The sequence below is a fragment of the Carassius auratus genome, chromosome 2 (genome assembly GCF_003368295.1).
Source record: "Carassius auratus strain Wakin chromosome 2, ASM336829v1, whole genome shotgun sequence".
In the NCBI taxonomy this organism is placed as follows: Eukaryota; Metazoa; Chordata; class Actinopteri; order Cypriniformes; family Cyprinidae; genus Carassius; species Carassius auratus.
This window is the reverse complement of record NC_039244.1, coordinates 10121960-10145384: the sequence shown is the minus strand read 5'-3', so window position 1 is coordinate 10145384 and position 23425 is coordinate 10121960. Positions and strand designations below refer to the sequence as shown.

Below are 23425 nucleotides of genomic sequence, written 5' to 3'. Positions count from 1 at the left end.
ACTGTAAATAAACCCATTCGACTTTAGTTGACTAAAACTAGACAAACTAAAACAATTCAGATGGCTAAAATATGACTAAAACAAAATGCCATTTTAGTCAGAAGACTATGAATAAGACTAAATCAAAATTTGCTGTCAAAATTAACACTGCAATGCACATATGCATCGGCAGGATTTGTAACCGAAGCATGGAGAAAACGAGTGTAAGCTGCGATGCTTACCTGCTCTTTGATATCCTGCAGTTGCTGTTGTAACTTCTGTACATCTGCATTGACATTAGTGTTGTCTTTGTCCCTCTGCAGGGCTGGGATATTTCCGCTGGCTGAAAGGCAAAGCAGAAACCACTGAGAAATGCATCACCAGTTCAATAGCCAATCATGCAGTTGGTTAAAGTTGATTTCTGGGCCTCTGCATTTGCAAATCCCAGAGCCTTCTAACCTATTTAATAAGGGATGACTTGATTCTAGAAGTTTTGTGCCTGTTCTGATACTTTGCATGGCTTATAAGAGCCACCCTGGTGGAGGATCAACCCGCAGCACTGAATCGCAGCAGGCCTATGTTCCCGCTTGACAGCTGCTACTATTTGTGTAATGCAGGCCAGAGAGAATGACGTATGCTGGGGTGAAGATATGGACTTTGAGCCCAAAGAAGCAGGAAGGAGCTGAGGCAGGAAGAACTTGGGGTGAGGAATAGAATACTTACACCAACTTAGTGCCAGATTGTTGGGCTGGAGAAGATCCTGCGACCCCCCTGCCATTGAGTTAGAGCCCCCTGCTGAGAAGCAACCAGTCACAGTGTTATGTAAAGCATGCACCCCTGCTGTTGGCTCGGGGCCATCCAGCCTGGCCTTTGGCATATTCTAATTCTTAGAGGGAGTATAAGGAAGAGCAAGTTTTTGACACCTGTTTTGACCTTGTTTGTCAAGCTATCCATCCTTTAAGGCTGCAGGACTATCCACCTGCGGACGTGACGACAGTCACTATTCTAAAAGAAAGAATTTAAGTAGGGATGCACTGATGTGAACTTTTTGTATATATATGTCCAATTTTGAAATGTAAACAACTCTAATAACAGCCAATAAGCAATATAGTTTCATTATGTTGTGCATCCCTAATTTTATGGTTTTCATTCAGTGGGAAAAACAAAGCAAAACACATTTACAATAAGGTTTCAAAGGCCTTAAGTGTTAAGAAGCCTGACATGAAGATATTTATGATGGATTAGTGTGAAATAAGATGACAGATTAGATAATTTTTAGCCCGACATGTTGGAAAAAAATTTGATGGATACTCACTAAAGGGGAAATTTATTGCGGCATAGTGAGAGACATTTCTAGGCTTCAGGGGTCGGTTAACAAGACTGGATCATTTCCACAAGGTCATCTAACAGTCCCCAAATCTTATTTTCCAAAAATGATGTAGAATGTGTCATATGACAGCATCATTAGTGGATGTTTCCCGTGTTCATATTCAAGTTCTCTTTAGTGGAAATGAAAAGTTCTATGCCCACATGATTGGCCACAGCTTTCACATGCCAGTTTATCAAGTCCTTTTTTAAAGTGAGGAGCCTCTATAAAATGTAGTGACTAAACTGCTCTAATCTTTAAAGTGACTGAAGCAGAAGAGAATCTCATCCATGGTGGCATTTCTCTCTCATTGATCCGTCTACATGGAGAAAAGGGGGCAGTGTGTTAGGTCTATAATGCATAGGTCGAAGCTGCTTTGGTTTTGTGTGTGTGGTAAAGTGGCGCCTTACAACAAACAGAGCTCAGGCACTAAAGACAGACCAAGATAAGAGCTAAAGGCTACATTCCTCTGTTGACTGGACTGTGTGTGTGTGTGGATCAGCATGTCTGTAGGTCAGCAGAGATGTCAGTGTGGATGGATGTGTTGGACATCTAAGCGAAGCTAAAAAGAAACAGATCCTCCTCTCTATAAATAAACACAGTAAAAAAGTGAACTTACACCAGTATCCCTTTGAACTCAAACTAAACCAACATAAAGAACATGGGCAGTGTCGTGATCACATACAAAAGGAACGATGTTGTAACAAATAGTGGGGAATTCACAACTCAAAATAAGATGGGGACTAAAATAAATTTTGGATAGCCCCCTTTGACATGTCCAATTATAAAAAGATTAAATGTGTTCTCTAAAAAATTAATGGGGGGGGGGGGGGTGTTGGGGCATGTTATGAAGACTTTGCAGATAGGTTACAAAGCTCATTCCAGGGTGTTGATATTATGCATTAAGAGGAGGGGCTATGAAAACTCCTCATGAGGAGTCATGAAAACACATTTGGGAAATAACAGATTAGTCGTGACAATGGGGAGAAAAAAATGTGTGCGGGCAATAGAAACAGAGAAGCACCAACCAAAGCCAACATAAATATTAAACATGAAAACCAAGGCAGAGAGGGGAAAGAGAAATTAAAACCGGGAACGTGTGGAAGTTCACTCACTAAGGTCCTCATCATCAGTGGTATCCTCCATACCTTTCCCTCCACAGCACAAAACGAAGGGAGTGCGGTGCTCCACCACGGCCCGACACTGTACACACTTTTTCATCAGGCTGGCACAGTCTGCAGGAGTACACACAAATGCAAACACACACAAAGCACAGGGTTAGTCTCCTATTTCATATTTGACAAATTTCGAAAGCCTCCAGATGATTAACGAGATCAAAACTTTGAAAAATAGTCCGGAGTGAACTATGAGCAGAGCATGTTCTAGACAAGTGTTGTGCAATTCATCCATATTATTTTATATGCTAAATGTCTGTATCATAGTCATGTGATGTGAGATATTCTGACAATCTAGATGACAGAATGTGCTTTTGTGTCTGGATGAGAGACAGTCACACGGGGTGATGAGAGTGGGAGGAGAAAGCAAGCTGACTTACTCTCACAGGCGCACATGTGACCACAGGGTTGGAAAAGCACAGCTGCCTTTTTATCAGAGCAAACCACACACTCCTCAATCTGTAGGCGAAAAAAGATGATTCCACTACGGCACGTGAGAGTATGTGCATGCACAAAAGAAACTACTGAGGTGGGTTTCTCGACCTTGGTTCTGGACTGGACCTGTTCCTTGCAAATGAGACACTTCTTGACGCGAGGCGAGCAGAGAGAGCAGGTAGCAATATGACCGCAGGGGCCAAAAAGCGTGTCCCTTTTCATATCCGAGCACACCATGCATTCCTCAAGAGTCTCATTATTACTGTTTAAAGATGGACTACGGGAGCCAACCTGCCCACTGAGGACAAGACAGAGAATAAATACATCAATTGAGAAATACAGAGATATAAAGTGCAAATGGATTAAAGGGATGAACAGCAAAATGAATAATTAATGAATAGCAGGAAACACATCATGAAGTCAATTTTTAAATATCCGTAGTGCAAGCTTCATTATAGATCCCCTACTGGTTGGGCAGATGTGCATACCTAGTCTTCTCCTTGTGGCATTTAGCTAGAGCCTTGCAGAGGCTGGGGTCGGGGCACAGGTCCAGAGGCGACTGGCCCTTCTTGTTACGGATGGTGAGGTCAGCTCCATTGGCCGCCAGGAAGCAAGCAATAGAGGCTGCACTCTTCTTCTCAGCCCCCTGAGTGCCCAGTCCCATAATTAACTGTGAAGATTTGCCACAAACATAGAGTCAAATATAGCAGATTAATATAGATGATCTATTAAAGTCACAATTAACCATGCTGAAGTTTAATTAATTACACTATGCAATTAAAATAAGCACGGTGCAGAGCCTATATAAAAAAAATAAATGCACATTTTTTGACGAATTAGAATTCTATTTTCTAAATATCCATTTCTAAGTCCAAGGATAAATCAAACTAACCTAATTATATATAGAGCTAATGTTTCTAATGAAGGCACTACACTTTCTAATGAAAGCACGGACACCGTTTTCAATTAATCACTGAGTGATTTTTTTTTTTCATTTTTTTTATGTCCCTACATTGAAAGCCCATGCAACCAAAATGTTGATGCTTAAAAAAGATAAAGACACAGTTAGGGTGACCATATGCGCTCTTTTCTTTGACATGTCCTTGCCAGGATCTCTATATTCCCTAAAATCCAGGTTTTGGTTTGATTTCCTGTTTTCATACTTGCTTTCGACTGGAATCTCGATCTGTCTATCAGTATATTACAGTTATAGTTTTTTGATGGTATTCTGAATGCTGCTTACTGGCCAAATCAAGAGTGTCAAGTCTCTAGCTCTTTAGAAATTGCTTGCATCGGCAGTGCAAGGATATAGGATTTCGATGCCCATTTTATAATTCACCAGGTAAAAAAAAAAAAAAAGTCAAATAATTGAACTGAAATCACTCTTAAGCAATATAAGCAACATTAACAGTGATGCATGTCTTAATAAACACCACTAAAATAATCCTTAATTGACTTCTGTATAAAGAAACACAAAAGGCCATACAGTACATGCTCATGATGTAATGTTGTAGATGAACCTGGAATGATGAAATGCTATAGACCATATTGAGCTAATAAAAGTGGGCAGATCTCCGCATACTGAGGACTTCAGTGGAGTGTTTTAAATGGATGGCCCGACTCTGCTGCGTGTGGGAAGTGTGATGGCTTGATAGAGAGAGATTTGTCACACTGTTTGTGTTAATAAATTGCTGACTGCTGGCCTGGAAGTAGCCCCCTGTCACACAATGCTTGATTTACCACAGTCGTGGAGAGGCGATGAGGTGAACTGGCAAGGCTGGGGTCAGGCGTAAGAGGAGCTACAAAAGCTGTAAAAGATAGGGTGCATGGGACCGGCATCGTCAGTCTGTCTGGTGTCAGATGCTATGGTGAGATTTTCTGACAGTTGATCCAGAGTGAATTGATAGCATAAAGTGTGAATAAAGATAAGGCTGTGGGGATGGGGGGGTTGTAAGTGCTGCGGGACACCTAAGAAACAATGGCACTGATGGATGAACTCAAGTATAACAGCAGCAGCGCAGAGAAAAACCTGCAGATCTGCTGTTCTGATGTAGTCTATTAGCTGTTTTCATGCATGTTTGTGACCTTTTTAGATGTGCAAAAACACATCTCAAATACAATAAACTACTTAAAAACGAAAATATCTTCCTTGGACCACAAAAGTGATAATGGGGGCTGGACGATTCAAAACTTCAGGTCACATTCTATTGTATGTGATGGAGAAGTGCAACTGGTACAGTTTGTGTTCTAGTGAAATGAGTACCAAGTAAATTATAATTTACATTTCCAGATGAATTGCCTCTTTATGGGCTCAAATCTACAGAGAGTAAACTATTAAATTGATATGAGCTGAAAAGCTATAAGAAGCTGGTGGTTGACAGTGAGAGACTGATTACATCCAGTTTAGCCTCATCGTGACTAGCTTCGCTCGTTGATGTTTTGTACAAAGTGTTCACTCTCTATATCACGTCACATTTGGGGGATCATTTACCTTAGAACAGGGTTATTCAAATCTTGCCCTGGAGGGCCAGTGCACTGCAGAGTTTAGCTCCAACCCTGATCATTTTCTAATATTCCCAAAGACACTGATTAACAGGCTCTGGTGTGTTTGATTAGGGTTGGAGCCAAACTCTGGAGTGCACTGGCTCTCCAGGGCAAGAGTTGAATAACCCTGCCTTAGAACATGGCATGTGTTGCAATTTTTTAATTTCACAGGCTTGCTAATTTGACTGCCATCATCGTGCCAATAAATTATGCAAAGCGAGCATTGACTAATAGTTTCAGCCTCAGACACCATGCCCACAGACCGTTGGCCGAACAGCTGATGCATATGGCACACTTTCAAAGTCATCATTGTGCGTGTCGCGTTCTTTAAGGTTCTGCCTGGAAACAAAGATGCGGTGATGCTAAACCCTTCATGGAAGAAGAAAGCTGCCGCGAGCGCTTATCAGGATCAACTAAACGCTGGATTTTCAAGAGTATGTGAAGTATGTAAAATTCATGGCACAGACTCTATAAAATAGGTCCTACAGTTTTACACACCGGTCTGTTATTGTGAGGACATTTCCATACCACTTAACATGACATGGCACAAAACAAAACATGATCGGTTGCTTTACCGGTCAGTCATATGGCCTCTTGGGCAGTCCTTGGCTATTCAAAGCGGCTAAGGTTCCAAGACCTTCTGCAGTCCGCCTGAAGGTCTGGCTGTGCGTGACTAATATAGTAAATGTCTTGATTAGGCTTATGTCTGCCAAAGCTGTCTCTCTGCTTTCTCTCTTCCCACTCAATATTACACTAATATATGCAACCCCAAGAAAAGCGATTGAATAATCAGGGGAGAATGTCTCACCTGAAGGATTGAGCGGTATACAGGACGCTGGACTGCAGAGGAACTGCCTCAGTGTTTTGTTACTTATTACCCAGAGCTCTTTTTGTGGGATCTGTGTCATTGTTTGACGTAAAAGTTCAGTTGTTTGAGAGATGTGAAAGCAGTTTTGCTAATTCAGGAAATCGCAATCAAGTTCACTTGAAAAGGGGTTTTGGAATATAAAATATTATTTCATTATTTTTCTGGAAAATAAATTGGAGAAAAATAAAATTTTGGGGGAAAAAAAATAAAACAATTCATAGGGCCCTATATCAGTAATATGTTGTCTTGTTTTTTTTTTTTGTTTTTTTTTTAAATAATAATTGATTTAAACTATTAATTGTGGATCAATAGAGTATTTGATCAACTACACAGCACTGAAAGTGTTAACTACATGACATTGTTAACTTAAAGCTTTTATTGAGAACACTTGTACTGTTTATAAATTAAATTAAATTAAATTAATACAATACATTTAGGAGACGCTTTTATCCAAATTCAGGCTATCAATTTTTACCTATCATGTGTTCCCGGGGAATCGAACCCCCAACCTTGCGCTAGCTTGCTTGCTAACGCAACGCTCTACCAGTTGAGCTACAGGAACACACTGTGTTATATACTTCTATACTTCTCTGTACACACTGTGTTTTTGGAGGGCTCCCAGGGCTCCACTTTGCTGACGTCCTGCATGTCCTGAAGCTGGCGCAGCTGGGACAGAGTGTGGTGACGCAGGGCTTCGTGAAGAGGTGTATCTCCATCCTTGTCTTGCACATCTAACTTTGCCTCAGCTCGCACCAAGAGCTGGACACAAAAACAGAGGACTGAATTTAACCAGTGTGTTCTTAACAGTGGTGGATTTAATCAGATGAACAAGCTAAATATGACAAGCATTTGTCAAATTTCATCATGTATGTAAATGACCAAATGATAAGACACAATAAGAATGTTCTGTTTGGTTATTACTTGAGTTTTTTTTTTTTCAATAGACCATGCCAATACTGATGCTTATGATAGGAGAGTTGCACTGCTCTCATATGCCCACTAGATGGCGCTTTAGCTTCCACTGAGTCCCCATTCCACCCCCCTCTCCACACCTCTCCTAAATCCAGATTGCTCAGGACTAAATGAATTCAATTGGAGGTGATAAATCTGCAGCAGAACTCTTAAGTTGGAGCACTTAGCTACATTGCTTTATCAATGCGTTCGTGTTGAGCAGGAAGCCAGAACACGGGGCGAGGGCTGTAGATGTCAAACACTGAAAGGAAATTTAGAGAACAGAACAGAGGAAGACAGAAGCACTTACTCGCACTATCTGGGTGTGCTGGCGTTCTACAGCAAGATGCAGTGCCGTCTGCTGGTTAACATTCTGTATGTCCAAATTGGCATTTCCCTACGGAAAGAGCAACACCGAGAAATAACAAATCATTCTGTTGTTAGATCAATGCTTTAAACTTTAACCACTGTGATATTTACATTTATATAGATGCCTTATACACTGCCTTACAAAGGAACGCAAAAAATGTATTATCATTCACAATAAAAAACAATGTTTTCAGAGTGGTTCAGCAAGTCGTTGTCGATATTGCTCCTCAACTAATGAAAATGAATCGCTCCCCATGAGCACGCCTTCTAGTCCCATAGGTTTTGTTAGGAAATGGGAGCTAATGGTGATTTGTATTCAGATATTCCCTGAGTGAAACCACATAGCAACATCTCTCTGCACTACTGCAGTGCAGCTCTACTGTGGTTCGGCGGCTGAGGCTTAAGTCGCTGGTGTGAACCTTTTCTTTGTCTCTCCCTCTCTTCTGTCATGGCAGGTAGTTGACAAAGGGCTGCACAGCCAGTGCAGCATTCTCATAACATTGCTGGAATGTTGCAATAACGTTGTTACCGATTTTCTTTTCTTTTTTATCAACAATGACACAGAGAGCAGTACGTATTTGCATTATGCTTTAAGATGGAATACACGGATCCATAACACTGACACGCATCTGATTTCTTTTCCAATCATTTATGTTCGAAAGACGCATGATAGAGACGGGTGATATAATAAGACCAGCCACAGTCATTTAGGCATTAATGCAGTTTTAACATTATTATGAGGACATAATGAACACAATCTCTACGATTCGCCTGAGAAGTAGATCATAGACATCTTCAAGATCGATCATGATATAAAATTGTCAGATACCCACCCTAATTGAATTCTATTTGCACTGAATTCAATTAGCCCCACTCAACAGGAAGTTGAATGACAGAAAATGACACTTATTTCGGTTACCGTATTTTCCGCACTATAAAAGTCAAATGTTTGACTGAGTTTGCGTTATGCATCCACTAGATGGAGCTGTGCTAAAGGGAATGTCAACAAAACCTTGATCCATATATAAGGCGCTCCGGATTATAAGGCGTATAAATCCTTTTTTAAGAAAATTAAAGGTTTTTAAGTGCGCCTTATAATCTGGCTCCATCTAGTGGATGCCTAACGCAAACTCAGTCAAACGTTTGACTGCAGTATCTTCTATTCTATGCGCCTTATAATCCCGGTGCGCCCTATATATGAAAACAGTTCTAAAATAGGCCATTCATTGAAGGTGAGCCTTATAGTGCGGAAAATACTGTCAATTTATTTATTTTTATTCTACCTCATACAAATTTAAATTGTCCTTCAATATTCAATAAGAATTCAATAATCATTGTTAATCCAATTTTGAATGATGCAAAGCTCTGCTATCAATGCTGTACATAATATTTTGTTTTACAGGGTTTTCTAAATGAAATATCCACAGGAATATTCTATTCTCTACCTTAAGAGTCACTGTGACTGTACACTGCGAGCTGGGGTACTTTCTCAGCTCTCCTAGGCCCCTAATGACATTAACTGCATCAATTATCCACCGGAATCATCATCTGCACAGGTGCTTGATGCTTTAACCCTTCTGGTGGACTGAATAACCTGCTGGAGGACAGAGAGCGTGTTAGAACTGCTGACCTGGTGGACTAGGAGCTCTGCCACCTCCACGTGGTTGTTGAGGGCAGCCAGGTGAAGCGCGGTATAACCATCATCCTTTTTCTCATCCACTATCCATGGCCGTGGCAGTTTGGATAGCAGCACACGCATGGCACTGCAAAACAAATACAAAATACACATTTCAGTTAGCAGGCTTTTATAAATTTGGTGAGGCTGTGAAGGTCACATGAAGGGCACTGAACTCTGGGAATCAAGGAAGCAACAGAATAAACAGAGTACTATGTGAGGGGAACCAGAGGTAATAGAGCAATAAAGAAGAACAGAGCACTTAAACAATGACAAAACATTATTAGGAGGAAGCGTATCATGAGAATCGTCTCGGGTGATACTTTAAGACAGGGCTCCAGACTAACATTTAAGAGCAGTGGCACCAGCGTCACTAAGTTCTACAGATGGTGGCGCCAGGAGCAGATTTGGTTGTGCTGGGGGTGGTTTGTGGGTGTATTCAAAATAAAGATCATTTAATTATAAAATGATTATTGTTTTGCATTAATAAGTGCAGTTACCAATAACATTAGTGTTTATACAGATTTGACAGTTAAGTTAAGAGTTAAGATGCATACAATCTTTTCAGTGCAGCAAAGTGTCACATTACTTTTATAAATGGCAGTAACAGGTGCAAAATCTACTTTTTATATACAAAAAAATTATATATTCCACTCTTAATAAATGTACCATTATTCTTTTAGCATATGGAACTGACCAAGTTCAGTGATTATGAGTGATTTAGTAGCAAACTGAAGACAAGTTTGTGACTTTTCTTACTTCATACAAAAAAGAGAGTAAAATTCTGACAATCCAATTTCTTGATGATTTGATATTTTATAATAGTGATTTTATAATTTCAAAATAAAGAAAAAGCATAAATTAATTACTCATAAGCCAATAAGTGCTCTTCTGCTGCTGTCTACTGTTCTTATTGTGATTTTATGTATTTTTCTTTTATTATACATAAGTGTTTGTTTACTAAAAAGTATGTTTTGTTCATCCCATTAAAATAACATTCAAAATGCATCATTTAAGAGCTTTAAGGTGCTGGAAATAGCGGTGTAAACTGCTTGAAAGTCACTGAAAAGTGCTTGAATTTCTCACTCAAAAGGTTTATTTTAAGAATTATGCAATACATTTGACTATTTCTACCACGAATGAGCGGTTTTATTTGAGAGACATTAAACGGCAAACAAAACGAAAGCAAAACTAGTTTCGCTTTCGTATTGTTTGCCGTTTAATGTTTCTCAAATAGCGCAGAAATGGAAGTGCTTATGAGTTGGGCGATGCAGAGGTCGCGTCTTTGGAACAGCCAATAGAGCAGGGATCCTCAAATCTGGACCTCGAGATCCACTTTCCTGCAGAGTTTAGCGCTAACCCTAATCAAACACACCTGAGCATGCTAATCAGTGTCAATCAATGTCTTTGGGATCATTCGAAAATGGCAGACAGGTGACTTTAATCAGGGTTGGAGCCAAACTCTGCGGGGCATTGGACCTCCAAGGTAAGATTTGAGGAAGGGGGCATTAGAGAGGCCATGTCACCCATTCAATCCCCGGAAAACTGACATACCCAAGCCATCTCATCAGGTCTTGCCAAATCAAGGAAACATCACTTTATGCAGCACAGGGCTAGTATTCTCAACTGCTTTTGAGTGTTAAGGGTGTTAAAGTATCATTGGTGGGATGGGTGGAAATAAATGAGGATGCATCTAAAAGGAAGAGTACAGAAAAAAAAGAAACTGATGAATGTGGATCTGTCAGGGCTCCAAACTGTGACTAAAATGGTCGCATCTTCAATCAAAAATATAAAATTGCGAGTGGAGTTGCTGAGGTCGCCACTGTTGACTAAGCATGTATATTTACATGTTATAACTTAAGAAATAGCATGTGATGCCCTTTTTCCTGATTGCTTTGCGATGGCATCATTTGCTATGTTCACGTTTTAACAGAGCCGGACAGTACAATTTTGAGGGATCTGTACTTAACTCGAGTATCATTTTTGGGGAGTACTCATGACTTTACTCAAGTACATTTGAGAGGCAAATATTGTACTCTTTACTCCGCTACATTTCTATCCATATCCATAAGTGATTGATTTGAAGTACAGTACACACACACACACAGAGAGAGAGAGAGAGAGAGCTGTCACACAGAGGGCCTTATTTTAATGAACTAAACGCAAAGTGTAATGCGCACGGCGCAGGTGCACTCAGGGCGTGTCCAAATCCACTTTTGCTATTTTAACGACGGAAAAAATGGTCTGTGCGCCAGGGCGCATTTTTGGAATGGGTTGTACCTATCCTCTTAAGTAATGGGTCAGTTTCAGAGGTGTGTCAGAACATTGCTATATTGCCCTCTTTGCTGGTTTAGGTTTATTGATTTGATTGATGAAAAACAGAGAAACTCACATGTACACACAATTGTTAGCTGAATTTTATTTTCTGATATTCCACATTAATGTAAGCTGAGCATTTGGTTTGATGTTTTTGAGTATGTGGTGTGTTTAACGCAGGCAAATATGGGTGCAAAAATCCATTAAAACTCTAGCAGAGGTTTGTCAGAGCGTTGCCATTGTGCTATTGCCTTGTGGGCAAGTTTGAAATGTTAAATAAAGCAACATGGTAAAAAGATGAAAATGACGATTTTACTTTCAATTCCTTTTACATTCTCCAGTGTATTAACATTTTTCATAACTCCATGTAGGACGTTTCTGTACATAAATGTAAGCACTGTGGCAGTAATAATGCAATATTTATAAAATTTACTCTTGATACGCAAGTACTTTTATGAACAAGTACTTCAGTACTTTTACTTAAGTAGACATCTGACTGTAATACTTTTACTTGTACTTGAGTAAAATTTAGCAAGGGGTATCTGTACTTTTACTCAAGTAATGAAGCTGTGTACTCTGTCTACCTTTGCGTATTAAACACGTATTAAAGACGATGCACTTCAAAGTTTTAGTGGAAAAAAGTGTTTCAAACAGTCCTCATCTCTGCCGCACAGCAGTGCTGACACACACCTGATAAAGACAGCTCAGCTGTGCAGCACGCGTGCGAGAGAAATAATAGAGATGTGAAGTGCACGAAAAGAAAACCAGCATCTATTTCGTGCACAGCTTGAACAAACTACAACAGGTAAAGCTGTCAGCTGTTTGGATATTAGTAATATCTTTAACAATTCTCTTTTATAATCATTAATAATATAGTTTCTTCTTAACAAGATCTTAGGTCTATGCAGTGTTCTGTTAATGTGTGAACTTCATTATTTGAAGCGCATTGCCGTCCAGTAATAGCAAAAAGCTTTGTGCTTTGTTACTTTTAACCCCTTACTAGTAACCCCCCTTTTTTGGCATGGAGACCGAAATTACATTCCCAAAATAAAAAGGTTTCTGCTCATGATTCTTTCTGACTAGATACATAATCAACCTTTGTTCACAAAGCTGACACTTTAAAGTTTACTGTTCAGGAATCAGAATCACTCAGACTGTTATGATAATAGAGATATATAAGCTCAAACATAAAAACAAAAATAAAAATATTAAAAACATATGTTTTAAATGTATTTTAAAAATTGTTGATGTAGGAAATGAGTTTGAAAACACAGTGTAGCTAAGGCCACAAGTCTTCCAAAACTTCATAAAAAATGTCATAATTGAATCTGTAAAACTGTGAATTTTATGAAATATTTTCTAAGGCCATGTCATGTGTGTTTTTAGAGAAGGCTAATCAGATTGATTTATGGCCCTTGTCATCCCTGTAAGATCTCACATGTAAACTCTTCTGTGTATTTTGTGTGTGTGTTGGCTTTGCAAAACTCCCCATTCATGATTCTATTGTTCTCACCAAACGAGTCTTTCACACCTCCGCCAGGTATGACACATTATCCGCATTATTCTTTTATCATTATTCTTTTGTTTTTATTCCACCTTTATTAGCATTGATTGTGGTTTTTCAGGCTTTACAAAGCAACAAAGCAGCGATCTCACTTCAGTCTCTCTTTGCATTTAGCCCTTATTTATCAAAAGTCTTACTTTAAAAATGCAACAAAACATTTTCTTACGACCTTACGTGAATTATTGAGACAAAAATGCATTATGAAGAAGAAAAGCACCTGCTATTAGTAGCATTGTAGCTAACGTTAACATCAAGCTACATCGGACAATTTATGAAATTATTAGTACACTTTTACTCAAAACTCACTTTAAACCCCGATCGAGTGTTTATAATAAGTTCCTTTAGCAATCAGGGGTGGAATTTGGTCGTTTACTGTTGTAAAAATATATTATTTGTAGCCTTTTTCATCGCTGCACAAGTTAGCATTTCCCATGTACATTTTCGATTTTTTTTATAAAAACGCCCCAGATCTCAAGAAAATCTCATACCAAGCTTTACTATCATAATCACGGGTTTATTATTTGGATATTTCGTGTGTACAGTAGTGATGTGTCGTTCGTGAACGAATCGTTCTTTTTGAACGAATCTTTTAGGTGAACGAATCGTTCTCGTTCACGTAATCCACTGACTCATATTTCTCGTTCAGTGAAGTTCCTCCCTCCACAGCAGCGCGACGCTATAAGCAGCGCATGCGCAGCTCAGTGAACCGGGTAACAACTGTTTCATCCTGTCAAAGAATTACTCAACCTCGAGCCAATAGCCTCGAGAATAAGATGTGACAGAGTATTTGATTTGTTGAATGTAGTGAACGAATACGCCCTTCAATGAACGAGTTTCATATGAGTCTGAACTAGATCTAGAGATCTTATCGTTCATGAACGAAATGACTGAACTGGCACACATGTCGTTCGTGCACGAGTTGAATGATACATCTCGTTCGTGAATGAAATGACTGACCTGATGATCAGGGTATATTCTGGCAAACTGTTTACCAATCACGTTTGTCAATCGGCAAAGCACATGTCGTTCGTGCACGTGTTGAATGATTTAGTAAATCTCGTTCGTGAATGAAATGACTGAACTGGCACACATGTCATTCGTGAACGAGCTTAAAGAACGGATACATGTCGTTTGTGAATGAAATGAACTGGTACATAGCTTATCTCGTTCGTGAACAAAATGAATGAGAATAAACCGGGTCAGTCTGCCATTTAGCATGTCAATCTCGCAAAAATGCAAAGCGCAGTTATAGGTACTGTACTGTGCACATACGCTTGTTTAGCAACTCCACGTTTAATCCACGATTGATGAATGTGAATATATAATATACAAACTGTCTGACCAAACAATTAAAATGCTATTTAGGCAAGAAAACCTTGTGCTTTGTTCATCTGAACAACTTAATTAGACTTTATATATTGAATGCGATTATACACACATTTTAATAAAGCCAGATCAGTTTTTGTAACAAGTGAATACGTTCGTTGACTTAAGACATAACAACATAATACACTTTTTTTTTGCCATCTGCTGGTTTATTTTGTGTAATACGAAGAAATGGTCACTGAATGAATCAGTGAACGATTCTGAACGAATCATTTTGGTGAACGAACTGAAAATGAACGAATCACTAGAAAGAATCATAATTTCCACCACTAGTGTACAGAGGTGTTTCAGTGTTGTTTTGGCCAGATAACTACCAGGAAGTGTGCAGGAAGCATGTGACACGATGTGGCGGTGTCCAGATATGAAACTCTAAGATTGACATTGGGAAGGCCCAATCAGAGTCTGAGTGACACACCGCACGAGCTGACACCACTGCGCACACACACACACAGATCGCTGGGAGAGGTTGTTTATCATCAGATTGCGTAAATCCGTGGAAAATGAATAGAAATGACGATTCTGTCTGAAGAAATATGAAGTAAACATCAGTAAATATATCCATATATCTCCGCAGATATGCATCTTTGGTCTGTAAATCCTTATTGACGCTGTTCAGTGAGTCTATGTGAACACAAATAAACCGCTGCTGACGTGACTGAATATGAGTGAGTGGTGAATTTCTATTCAAAATGTGGCATTATACGGATTTATTATTTTGCACCTCTGACATAAATCACTAAATATCTGTCACTGCAACAATGTTTTATCAAAATATTGGTCAAATATCGAAACTGGAGTCTTTAAACTTTCAATTGATGCACAGTTTGTCCAGATGAAGTAAGACAGTGATGTTTAATGTGCTGTGAAAGTGAAACAATAATAAACTGGGGCCGTCGGCGATGTTTGCACGTAAAGGGGTTTTAATAAACAAAGAATCAGCTTTAAAGTTATTCAAAATTCATAATGAAATACAAACAATAAATACAGTTTTAGTGCTCTTTAATGTAGCAAGCATGATCGCTTTAGCATCTCAGTTCATTTAATCTTTTTTTTTATACTATAGTACATAATGAACATGAATTAACATTAAAAGGTAGGTTATTTTATAAGAGAGCCTACAAAGTACAACTTAAATGTTAGTTCCCAGGTCATCTACAAGATGGATTAAAATGCTGATAAATGTCAAACACATGACAGTATGATTGAAATGTTTAAATGTAAAACAAAATACAAAAAAATTAAAATAATTATTTTTATTTTATTTTATAGGAGCCAATGGCTCTTTACTCGATTTTTTTGTCTGGAGCCCTGTTTGTGGAAACCTCTGAAGTACTGCTCTTTGCTGCAGGGTGGATTCTGGTAAACCCAAAGCCTGTTTCTAGTTTCTTAGGTAATGCGGAGAGAAAGCATCAGCTCAGTACACATTTGGAGAGCTGTGCAGCAAAGCAGCTGTACTGCAGTGCAGACGGCATGCACACACGCACAACCCAGTTACATCTTTACACCTGCAATGCTCATGGAGTTTGTGGATACCACTTAAATTATGTACTACTGATCAAATGATGCTTAAGTTTAAGAAAATGTGATCGTTAATGGAGTGAAGAAGTTCAAAATGATCACAGAAAGATAACCATGATTTCGAAACATCTGGCAAGACCTATGAAACTCTTTTGAGTGTATGTAAAGTTCTAAAACAATTGATGCATCTTGGGGCAAGAAATAGTTTAAGACTGCACTGGCAGAGACATCCCACACAGGAAAGTAGTAGTCAATACAGAAAACAGCCTGGCACTGGTGCATTCTTGTATTTGTCGCTGACATTGTGAGTGGCATGCCCTTCTAGATGTGGCTGAGATTGACAGGCTGCCTGACACAGTGATGGAAATGGGCAAGCATTAATATTAATGCAGCTCCTGGCACTACAGCATTGCAGTCAACTTTTTAGGTTGAGGAGTTTAAAGAACACAAACTATGCAGCCTGTGGCAAGAACCCCTTGTAATTCCTTCCTGAAAGTGATTTGTTCTACTGTGAGCAAAGGGAAAGGGCAATGATGAATGGTTTGTTATTGGTGGCAAACCTTTATAGGGTCTTGATAATCGACTTGACATAGGTTACAGTCTCCACATAAAAGGTGAAGAAGCAGCAGCTTAGAAGCAGCAATGAGGCTGAAGTAGCCTTATGAACACCCAAATGAATATGGGGGCAGATGTAAATCTGAAAAGGGAGGAAAAGGCAGGAGGGGTGAGGTAAGGTGAAGGAAAAGCACGATGAAACTGGGTCATCCTGTGAGAAACCAAGATCCCTCAGGAGCATGCAGACGAGGCCTGTTGTCTCAGGTAGCCACATGGTAATTTGTCATAGGCCTGAAGCTCACTGTTACTAGGAAGGAAAAGGTGAACACTTCCTTACAGTATAGCACAAGCAGTTTGTTAGCAGCAGAGCTGAATGCTCCAATCTTTTCAATGCAGCAAAGTGTGAAACAACTATATAAGATGAACCAGTCAACTCTGGGAACACTGGAATAAGCACCACCTTGTATGAAGACTTCAAGAACATTTTCTTACTTCCTTACTTCCTCATTAGGTATCAATGTGTGCTTGGCGAGACAACTCTGTGCTTGAGCACCACCAAGTCATGTTTTACTGTAACTTCAGCAGCTCCAGACATGTGAACAAAAGCACCAATCTCATTGGTTGGCCAATTCTTTTATGCGGTGCATCAAACCAAAAAAACAAGCCCAAGGGTTTTTTTTAATGCACTTTTACGTGTGCCATTTTGCACGTCGGTGTGCACACTTACATTGATGCCCTTTGTTTAGTCATGAGGCGTTAAACGATAATCGGTGATAATCGACCTGGTGCGGACAATCCTTTAAGGCTAGGCAAGGCAAATTTATTTTTATAGCACATTTCGTACACAGTGGTATTTCAAAGTGCTTTACATAAAAGAAAGTAAAAATCATGAAGAAAAATAATAACTTTTAAAATGATTAAAACATTTAAAAACAGTTAGAAAATGATTTTACATAAAAAAAATAATATAAAATAAAATAAAACAGTGAAAATATAGTGCAATCTGTTCGGACATTGCACAGTGCTCATTCAATAAATGCACAGCTAAAAAGATAGGTTTTGAGTCTAGATTTGAATGTGTCTAGTGTTTTAGCACATCTGATCTCTTCTGGAAGCTGATTCCAACTGCGGGCAGCATAGTAACTAAATTCATACAAATGAACACTCCACACAGATAAAAATGGTTTATCTGGAGTTGTACCTTTTTTTCCTTATCTTTATGTATACCAAACACGATTATAAAATTTCTGCACCAAAAATCGTACTTCTGGGTTTCGGATAGTTTTTTCGACTGAGGCTCTTCATTATGTAGACAAGGGTGGAACTCCTTATACAGCCATTTCTCCCGGAAAAATGCACCTGCATTGACAAGAGCAAGAGCGAGATCACGAGCCCATCGACGAGCTACATCTGGTGGCATTGCTGCACAGGACTTGCTCGGGAAAAATGTCTCCAAAGAAGTGTGTTTTTGGTTCTCGCTCTGTTCAGCATGCAGCATCACATATCTAAACAAACAGCACATGCTGTCAGTGATTTCAACCACTAGAGGCAGCTCTCACACTGTATAATGAAAACAGACCCTTCTCAGCCACTCCAGCAATGGACCCAACCCGGATCGGCATGAATTTTTGCCGATAACCAATTGTTCCAGCAATCAACTATCGGTCCCGATTAATCGGCAAAACCGATACATCGGTCGACCTCTACTTTAAAGTGACTTTCTACCAACTTTGTCTTTATAGGACACATGGTAATGAATTTGTCATAAAATCCATTAGAATAAAAAGTGTGAATAATCACTGAATTTCTACAATGGTTGTAACTGAACAGTCTGATAAAGTAAAATATTTTGTGAAAATGTGAGGAAGTTATTGCAGAACATTACAAACTTTAATTTGCTTAATTTTACAGATATGTCTGTCTCACACAAATTATCCAAATCAACGAGGGACCCAATGGCACAGTAATATCTGTGACCTAATTATGTATTCTGTTTCTAGAGGCATACTGATAAAAAAAAAACCTTCCAAATCCAAAACATTGCTGAACTCACATGGCAACAAATTATGATTTGCATGCTACAAGAACAACAAAACAAAAGAGATGGGGCCTATGGGATTTCGAACACGAAATATAAATCCATATTTCACTTAGACTATGCATGATATACAGGTGTTATTTATAAAAAATAAAAAACTTAAATGAAAATGCATTCAAAATGCCTCCAAAAAGCATATTAATTACAAACTCATTGATGCATGATTGATTTAAACGTTTTCTAAAAAATTTCCAGATTGGAGGAAAGATGACATTTGACAGTGAATTAACACTGAGAAGTTTCTTTGTGTAGTGTAGCTGACTCACTTAGGGGAATGGTAGACATCACTGCTATAAATCTTAGGCTTTAAATGACTCCAACCCCAAACGGTTTGCTGGAGGTGGGTAAATTTTATCCACCAGAGTAGCTCAGCTGGTGTCCAAACTCTTCAAAAACAAGCAGCAAAGAAACACTAAACTAACAAGCCGGCAGACAGATGTCTAATAAGCATGTATTAAGGATACAACTGGGTGCACTTGAAGTTAGATGCCCATTAACAGCAGTATGATGCATTGCTGACAGGTTGATTTAATGATCTGCATTGGGGTTCTATTTACAGCCTGCTCAAGCATTACGGTCACAAAATGCATTTATAATACATTTAGGTCTTGCCAAGTAAAGAGTATTAATAGTGTAGTCTAGGAGTCTGAACAATGTCTTGTAATCTAGTCTGACCAAAATCTTATATCATGCTATAAATCATTTTGGTAACACTTTTTTTTAAAGACCAGTTCTCAGTATTCACTAGTTGCTTATTAGCATGCATGTTACTAGCATCTTGGCTGTTTATTAGTACAAATTAGGCACATTTTAATGACTTATTCTACATGACCATGTTCTAGATCCTTTAACCCGACCCAATACCTAAACTTAAACCTAAAAGCAAATTAGGAGTTGAGCATTTATTGAGTGAAAACTCTTAATAGTGAATGTGTTCCCTAATCTAAAGTGCTACAATTATTTATTTTTTATCACAAGTACTGTATTTAGCATGGCATGGTTATTTTTGATGGAAATACAGCTTAAATTGTATTTTTTGCATTTACCATGTGATGGTGACAATGATTTTTAAAATGAATTTAAATTCATGTCATTTGATTTTTGTCACTTAAATGCATCTTTTTTTTCCTGCTTTTGCTTTTCAACAAACATTAAAAAAAAAAAAATTAAATACAATTCCAATGATATATTTTTGTATATAAATGCAGAAAAGTGTTATATAGACGTAAGTCATCTATAAACTAAACGGATTCTGGAAAAACACCATCAATGTAAACTATTTATTTTTTTAACTCAAAGTGCAGATGCTAACTGAATCATGAGGCCATCAATGCTCAACTTCTCCATCATTCTCTTTCCTGCCAGTTTAACTTAAGTAGATGACAGTGACCTCCAAGTGACCATATATTTCTATAGCAACCATGTATGAATTATTCAACTCTTGAGCATGGGTCAGTTATTAACTTGGGTCACTATGCAAATGAAAACTGTAAATGCTACTGATGCACGGAAACAGTTGGGGTGAAGTCTTTGTGCTCCAATAAATTTTGATTAATTAATGGGAGGAATTAGAAGTGATTGGAAGTCAACCGAATATCTGTTGAATTATAGCATTGAGTCGGGTCTATTAAAGGATCATCGTAAAAAGATAAATCCTAACTGAACAGACTACTACGTGCGTTTTAAATGCTATAAAATCTCATGCTTTCATTTGATACTTAAAGGATTATTCTTCTAGTGCCTCACTTTAAATACCCACATCCCTTGCTGCTACTCATGATATCATTCAGTCTTAATGACACAGACCACATCAACTATTGGCCCAGAATTACGATTTGGCCAACCCCCAGAACAAGAGCAAGCGGTTTGATTGGGCAAAAGGCAGTTTGGCTTGTGTCAGTTTGTCCTTGGATAGCCTGGCTTGATTGATTACAGTCCTTTACTCTAGTGTGGGTAGACATATGCATGTGGGGGAAAGATTGAAATGTGCATTGTCCAAATAATTTTCTGTTTTTGGTTGCAATGTCGTCAAGTACGTGATTTGTGGAAAAGTGAAATATAAAGAGTTAGACATTTTGAAATCCAGACATTTTAAGTCATATGGCACAGCTATCCACTAATTTCTGCCTTATTAACATAAAAAGATTAAACAATTAAGTCATTGTTCGTTGTCTTTTAACCACAAGCTTCACTACATGACAATTGTAAAGTAATTGAAAGGCTATGCATGAAAAACAATTGTTCAAGGCACATCTTTCCTTTTGTTGTAAAAACTGGATCTTCTTTTTGTTTACAAATGTGATGCTAGCACCCAAAGACGCATGGCAGTCTTTGATACAGCCGCAGTAGGGCTGAGTGGAACAATGGCCAGGAGCTGAGAGACCCGCTGCCACAGGCTTCCCCCGGCAGCACTCATGTAGGCCCTCCATAAATCACTTTTATGCCATTTGCCGCTCAGTGGCTTTACCTGCTCCATGATGGAATGCTAAAAGGGCTGAGGATCAGGGGAGAGAGAAATAGACTAAGAAAAAAAAAACAGGGTGGAGGATCTAATGTTATAATGAAGAAAATTGAAAATTGAGAGTGTGTTTAGGCTAAACTCCACATTGCACAAGACAATCTCATCCTGAAAGAATAAAACCAAAAGTCTTGATTTATCCGCCTTATACCTTAAAGTCGCTGTACAATGCCAAATAAGAAATCAAATCTTGCTCCCTAGACAGGTCTGTTGTATGTAATCAATCCCATCTAGTCTAAAGAGCTGTGCCAAATTTAATCAGACAAATAACATTAAAAAAGCCATTTGTCTTTTTGTGCAGACACTAAGGCCCATAGTAATTAAAACCCCTGCTTAACTCAATACTTATTACCATTCAGTCAGTCAGGTACGGGTGTGATTGATGAGATCTCTTTTTACAGGGCTACTTGAACTCAGCAGATCTGGGACAGCGTTCAAAACAACAGAAAATTACCCACCGATGGTTCCTCCGGTCAGAGTGAAGCGGAGATCATAGCTGTGCAACATTTACAGTGAACTGTAGCAAAACGTCACATTTCAGTATGACTTTATAAAATAAAATAAAAATTGGAGCTAGAAAAGTTTGTGAGCTTTGTTCAATCGTTAATAAATTTTCACAACTTGAACAGTAATCCAGGAGGTTGAACCAGGACCTCTGTGATGGACAACGCGAGAATCGTTTTTTTTCCTCTGTCCAAATGTAGAACAACTTGTGTTAAACTAAAGTAAAATACAATGAAGTCATTCATTGTTGGCCCTTCTTTCTCAGACCGGCTAAAATAAACATTCACAATTTATGACCTGAAGGAGGAAAATTAGATGGCGCATTTGTATGGTTCACGCATGGTACACTTCCTCTATAGCAGAGTATGTGGAATTTAACTAAAGAGACTACTGACATGAAAAAAGGCTTACCAGACAAATAGATCCCCCTCACTGATGGAGACATGAAGCCAAGATATTCATCCTGATGAGTGCTTCCATTCACATGACACATTTGAAAATGATCCATGTTTTCTTTTCAATGATTCCTCTAAAGACTCATTTTATGAGCTCCCAGGTTTTGGGATGATGTTTTTAAGTTTTCTTGAATGAGTGGTACACTAACTGCTAATTTAACCCCATCTGCTGTAAAATGTGTCCGTTTCATTGAGGGTTCGGCCTCAAGCTGATGCATTACTCAATAGTGCATCACACCTGGCAAACAGTCAATTCTTGTAACGTCCATAAAAACAGAGAGCATTTGAATGCCAATATGTTAGACTGTGAATGCATGAATTGAATTGTGCTTCCCAAAAAAAAAAAGACAAGGTTTTGAAAGCATTACAGCATCTTAAGGATTTTTACATCTTATCCAGATATACTGTATATTTTTAGTAATCTAATGCAAGTTAGAAACCTATTTTTGTTATCCTCAAAGGCTTGACCAACACTGCTGCTAACTATGATGGGATGGGAAAGGAGAAGCCTCAGGAATATTACCAACTAGAGATTTACATTATTTAACAGAGACATTAAATGAAACGATGTGAAAACATTACTTTGAGAGATTAGATCGTGCCTTGAGTGCTGTAATTATCTCCTCGTGGTGGTGGGCGAACTGCAGAAATAGCATTGTTACTGCAGCTAGAGAGGTGCAGCAGCAGAGGACAAAGCCGTGAGATGACATTGCCGGCTAAACCAACTCTCCGCACTGAATGATGGGACCACCTAATTAAACATTTCTGTGGTTGTGCCTCAGGAAGCCTGAATGTGACTCTTGAAAATTAATGAAAAGCTCAAGAGGCATGTCCCAGAACCAAGACAAATAATATGCTCAATACAAGTTTGACAGCTGCAGCCAGATAGTAATGCTAGTGTCCTTTGCAATGCCGTAACAGGTTTGATTCATATTGTACTCTATAGATGTTTCATAAACCCTCAAGCACTATTCACACCCCCCGCCCCCTTCTCTCACACCTAACTGCGTATGTTGCTAAGTATAGTGACAAGGAGAGGCAAGATCTACCATATGCAGCATGTTCCGGCACTATTTAAAAGAGAACTGAGAGTACGACTGGGGTGTTCAGAAGGGGAGTTAGAGTAGGGGGTGGGGAGGTTGGGAGTCA

The 23425-nt window shown here is 38.8% G+C and overlaps 1 protein-coding gene across 8 annotated transcripts in view; it reads right to left on the bottom strand.

Annotated features, from left to right (window-relative positions):
* Positions 1-23425, bottom strand: part of LOC113115238 (E3 ubiquitin-protein ligase mib1) — a 66008-nt gene that overhangs the window by 4192 nt on the left and 38391 nt on the right. Inside the window, exons 13-21 of one of the 8 annotated variants that reach the window (XM_026282675.1) lie at positions 9318-9450; positions 7629-7715; positions 6968-7126; positions 3444-3625; positions 3064-3253; positions 2901-2979; positions 2461-2580; positions 703-774; positions 222-322 (exon numbers count right to left, since the gene is read on the bottom strand). In XM_026282675.1, the coding sequence (XP_026138460.1) occupies positions 222-322; positions 703-774; positions 2461-2580; positions 2901-2979; positions 3064-3253; positions 3444-3625; positions 6968-7126; positions 7629-7715; positions 9318-9450 (1123 nt within the window). Of the gene's footprint in view, positions 1-221; positions 323-702; positions 985-2460; positions 2581-2900; positions 2980-3063; positions 3254-3443; positions 3626-6967; positions 7127-7628; positions 7716-9317; positions 9451-23425 lie in introns of those variants that run through there. The other 7 variants (XM_026282679.1, XM_026282684.1, XM_026282691.1 and 4 more) reach the window with 7 other exon arrangements.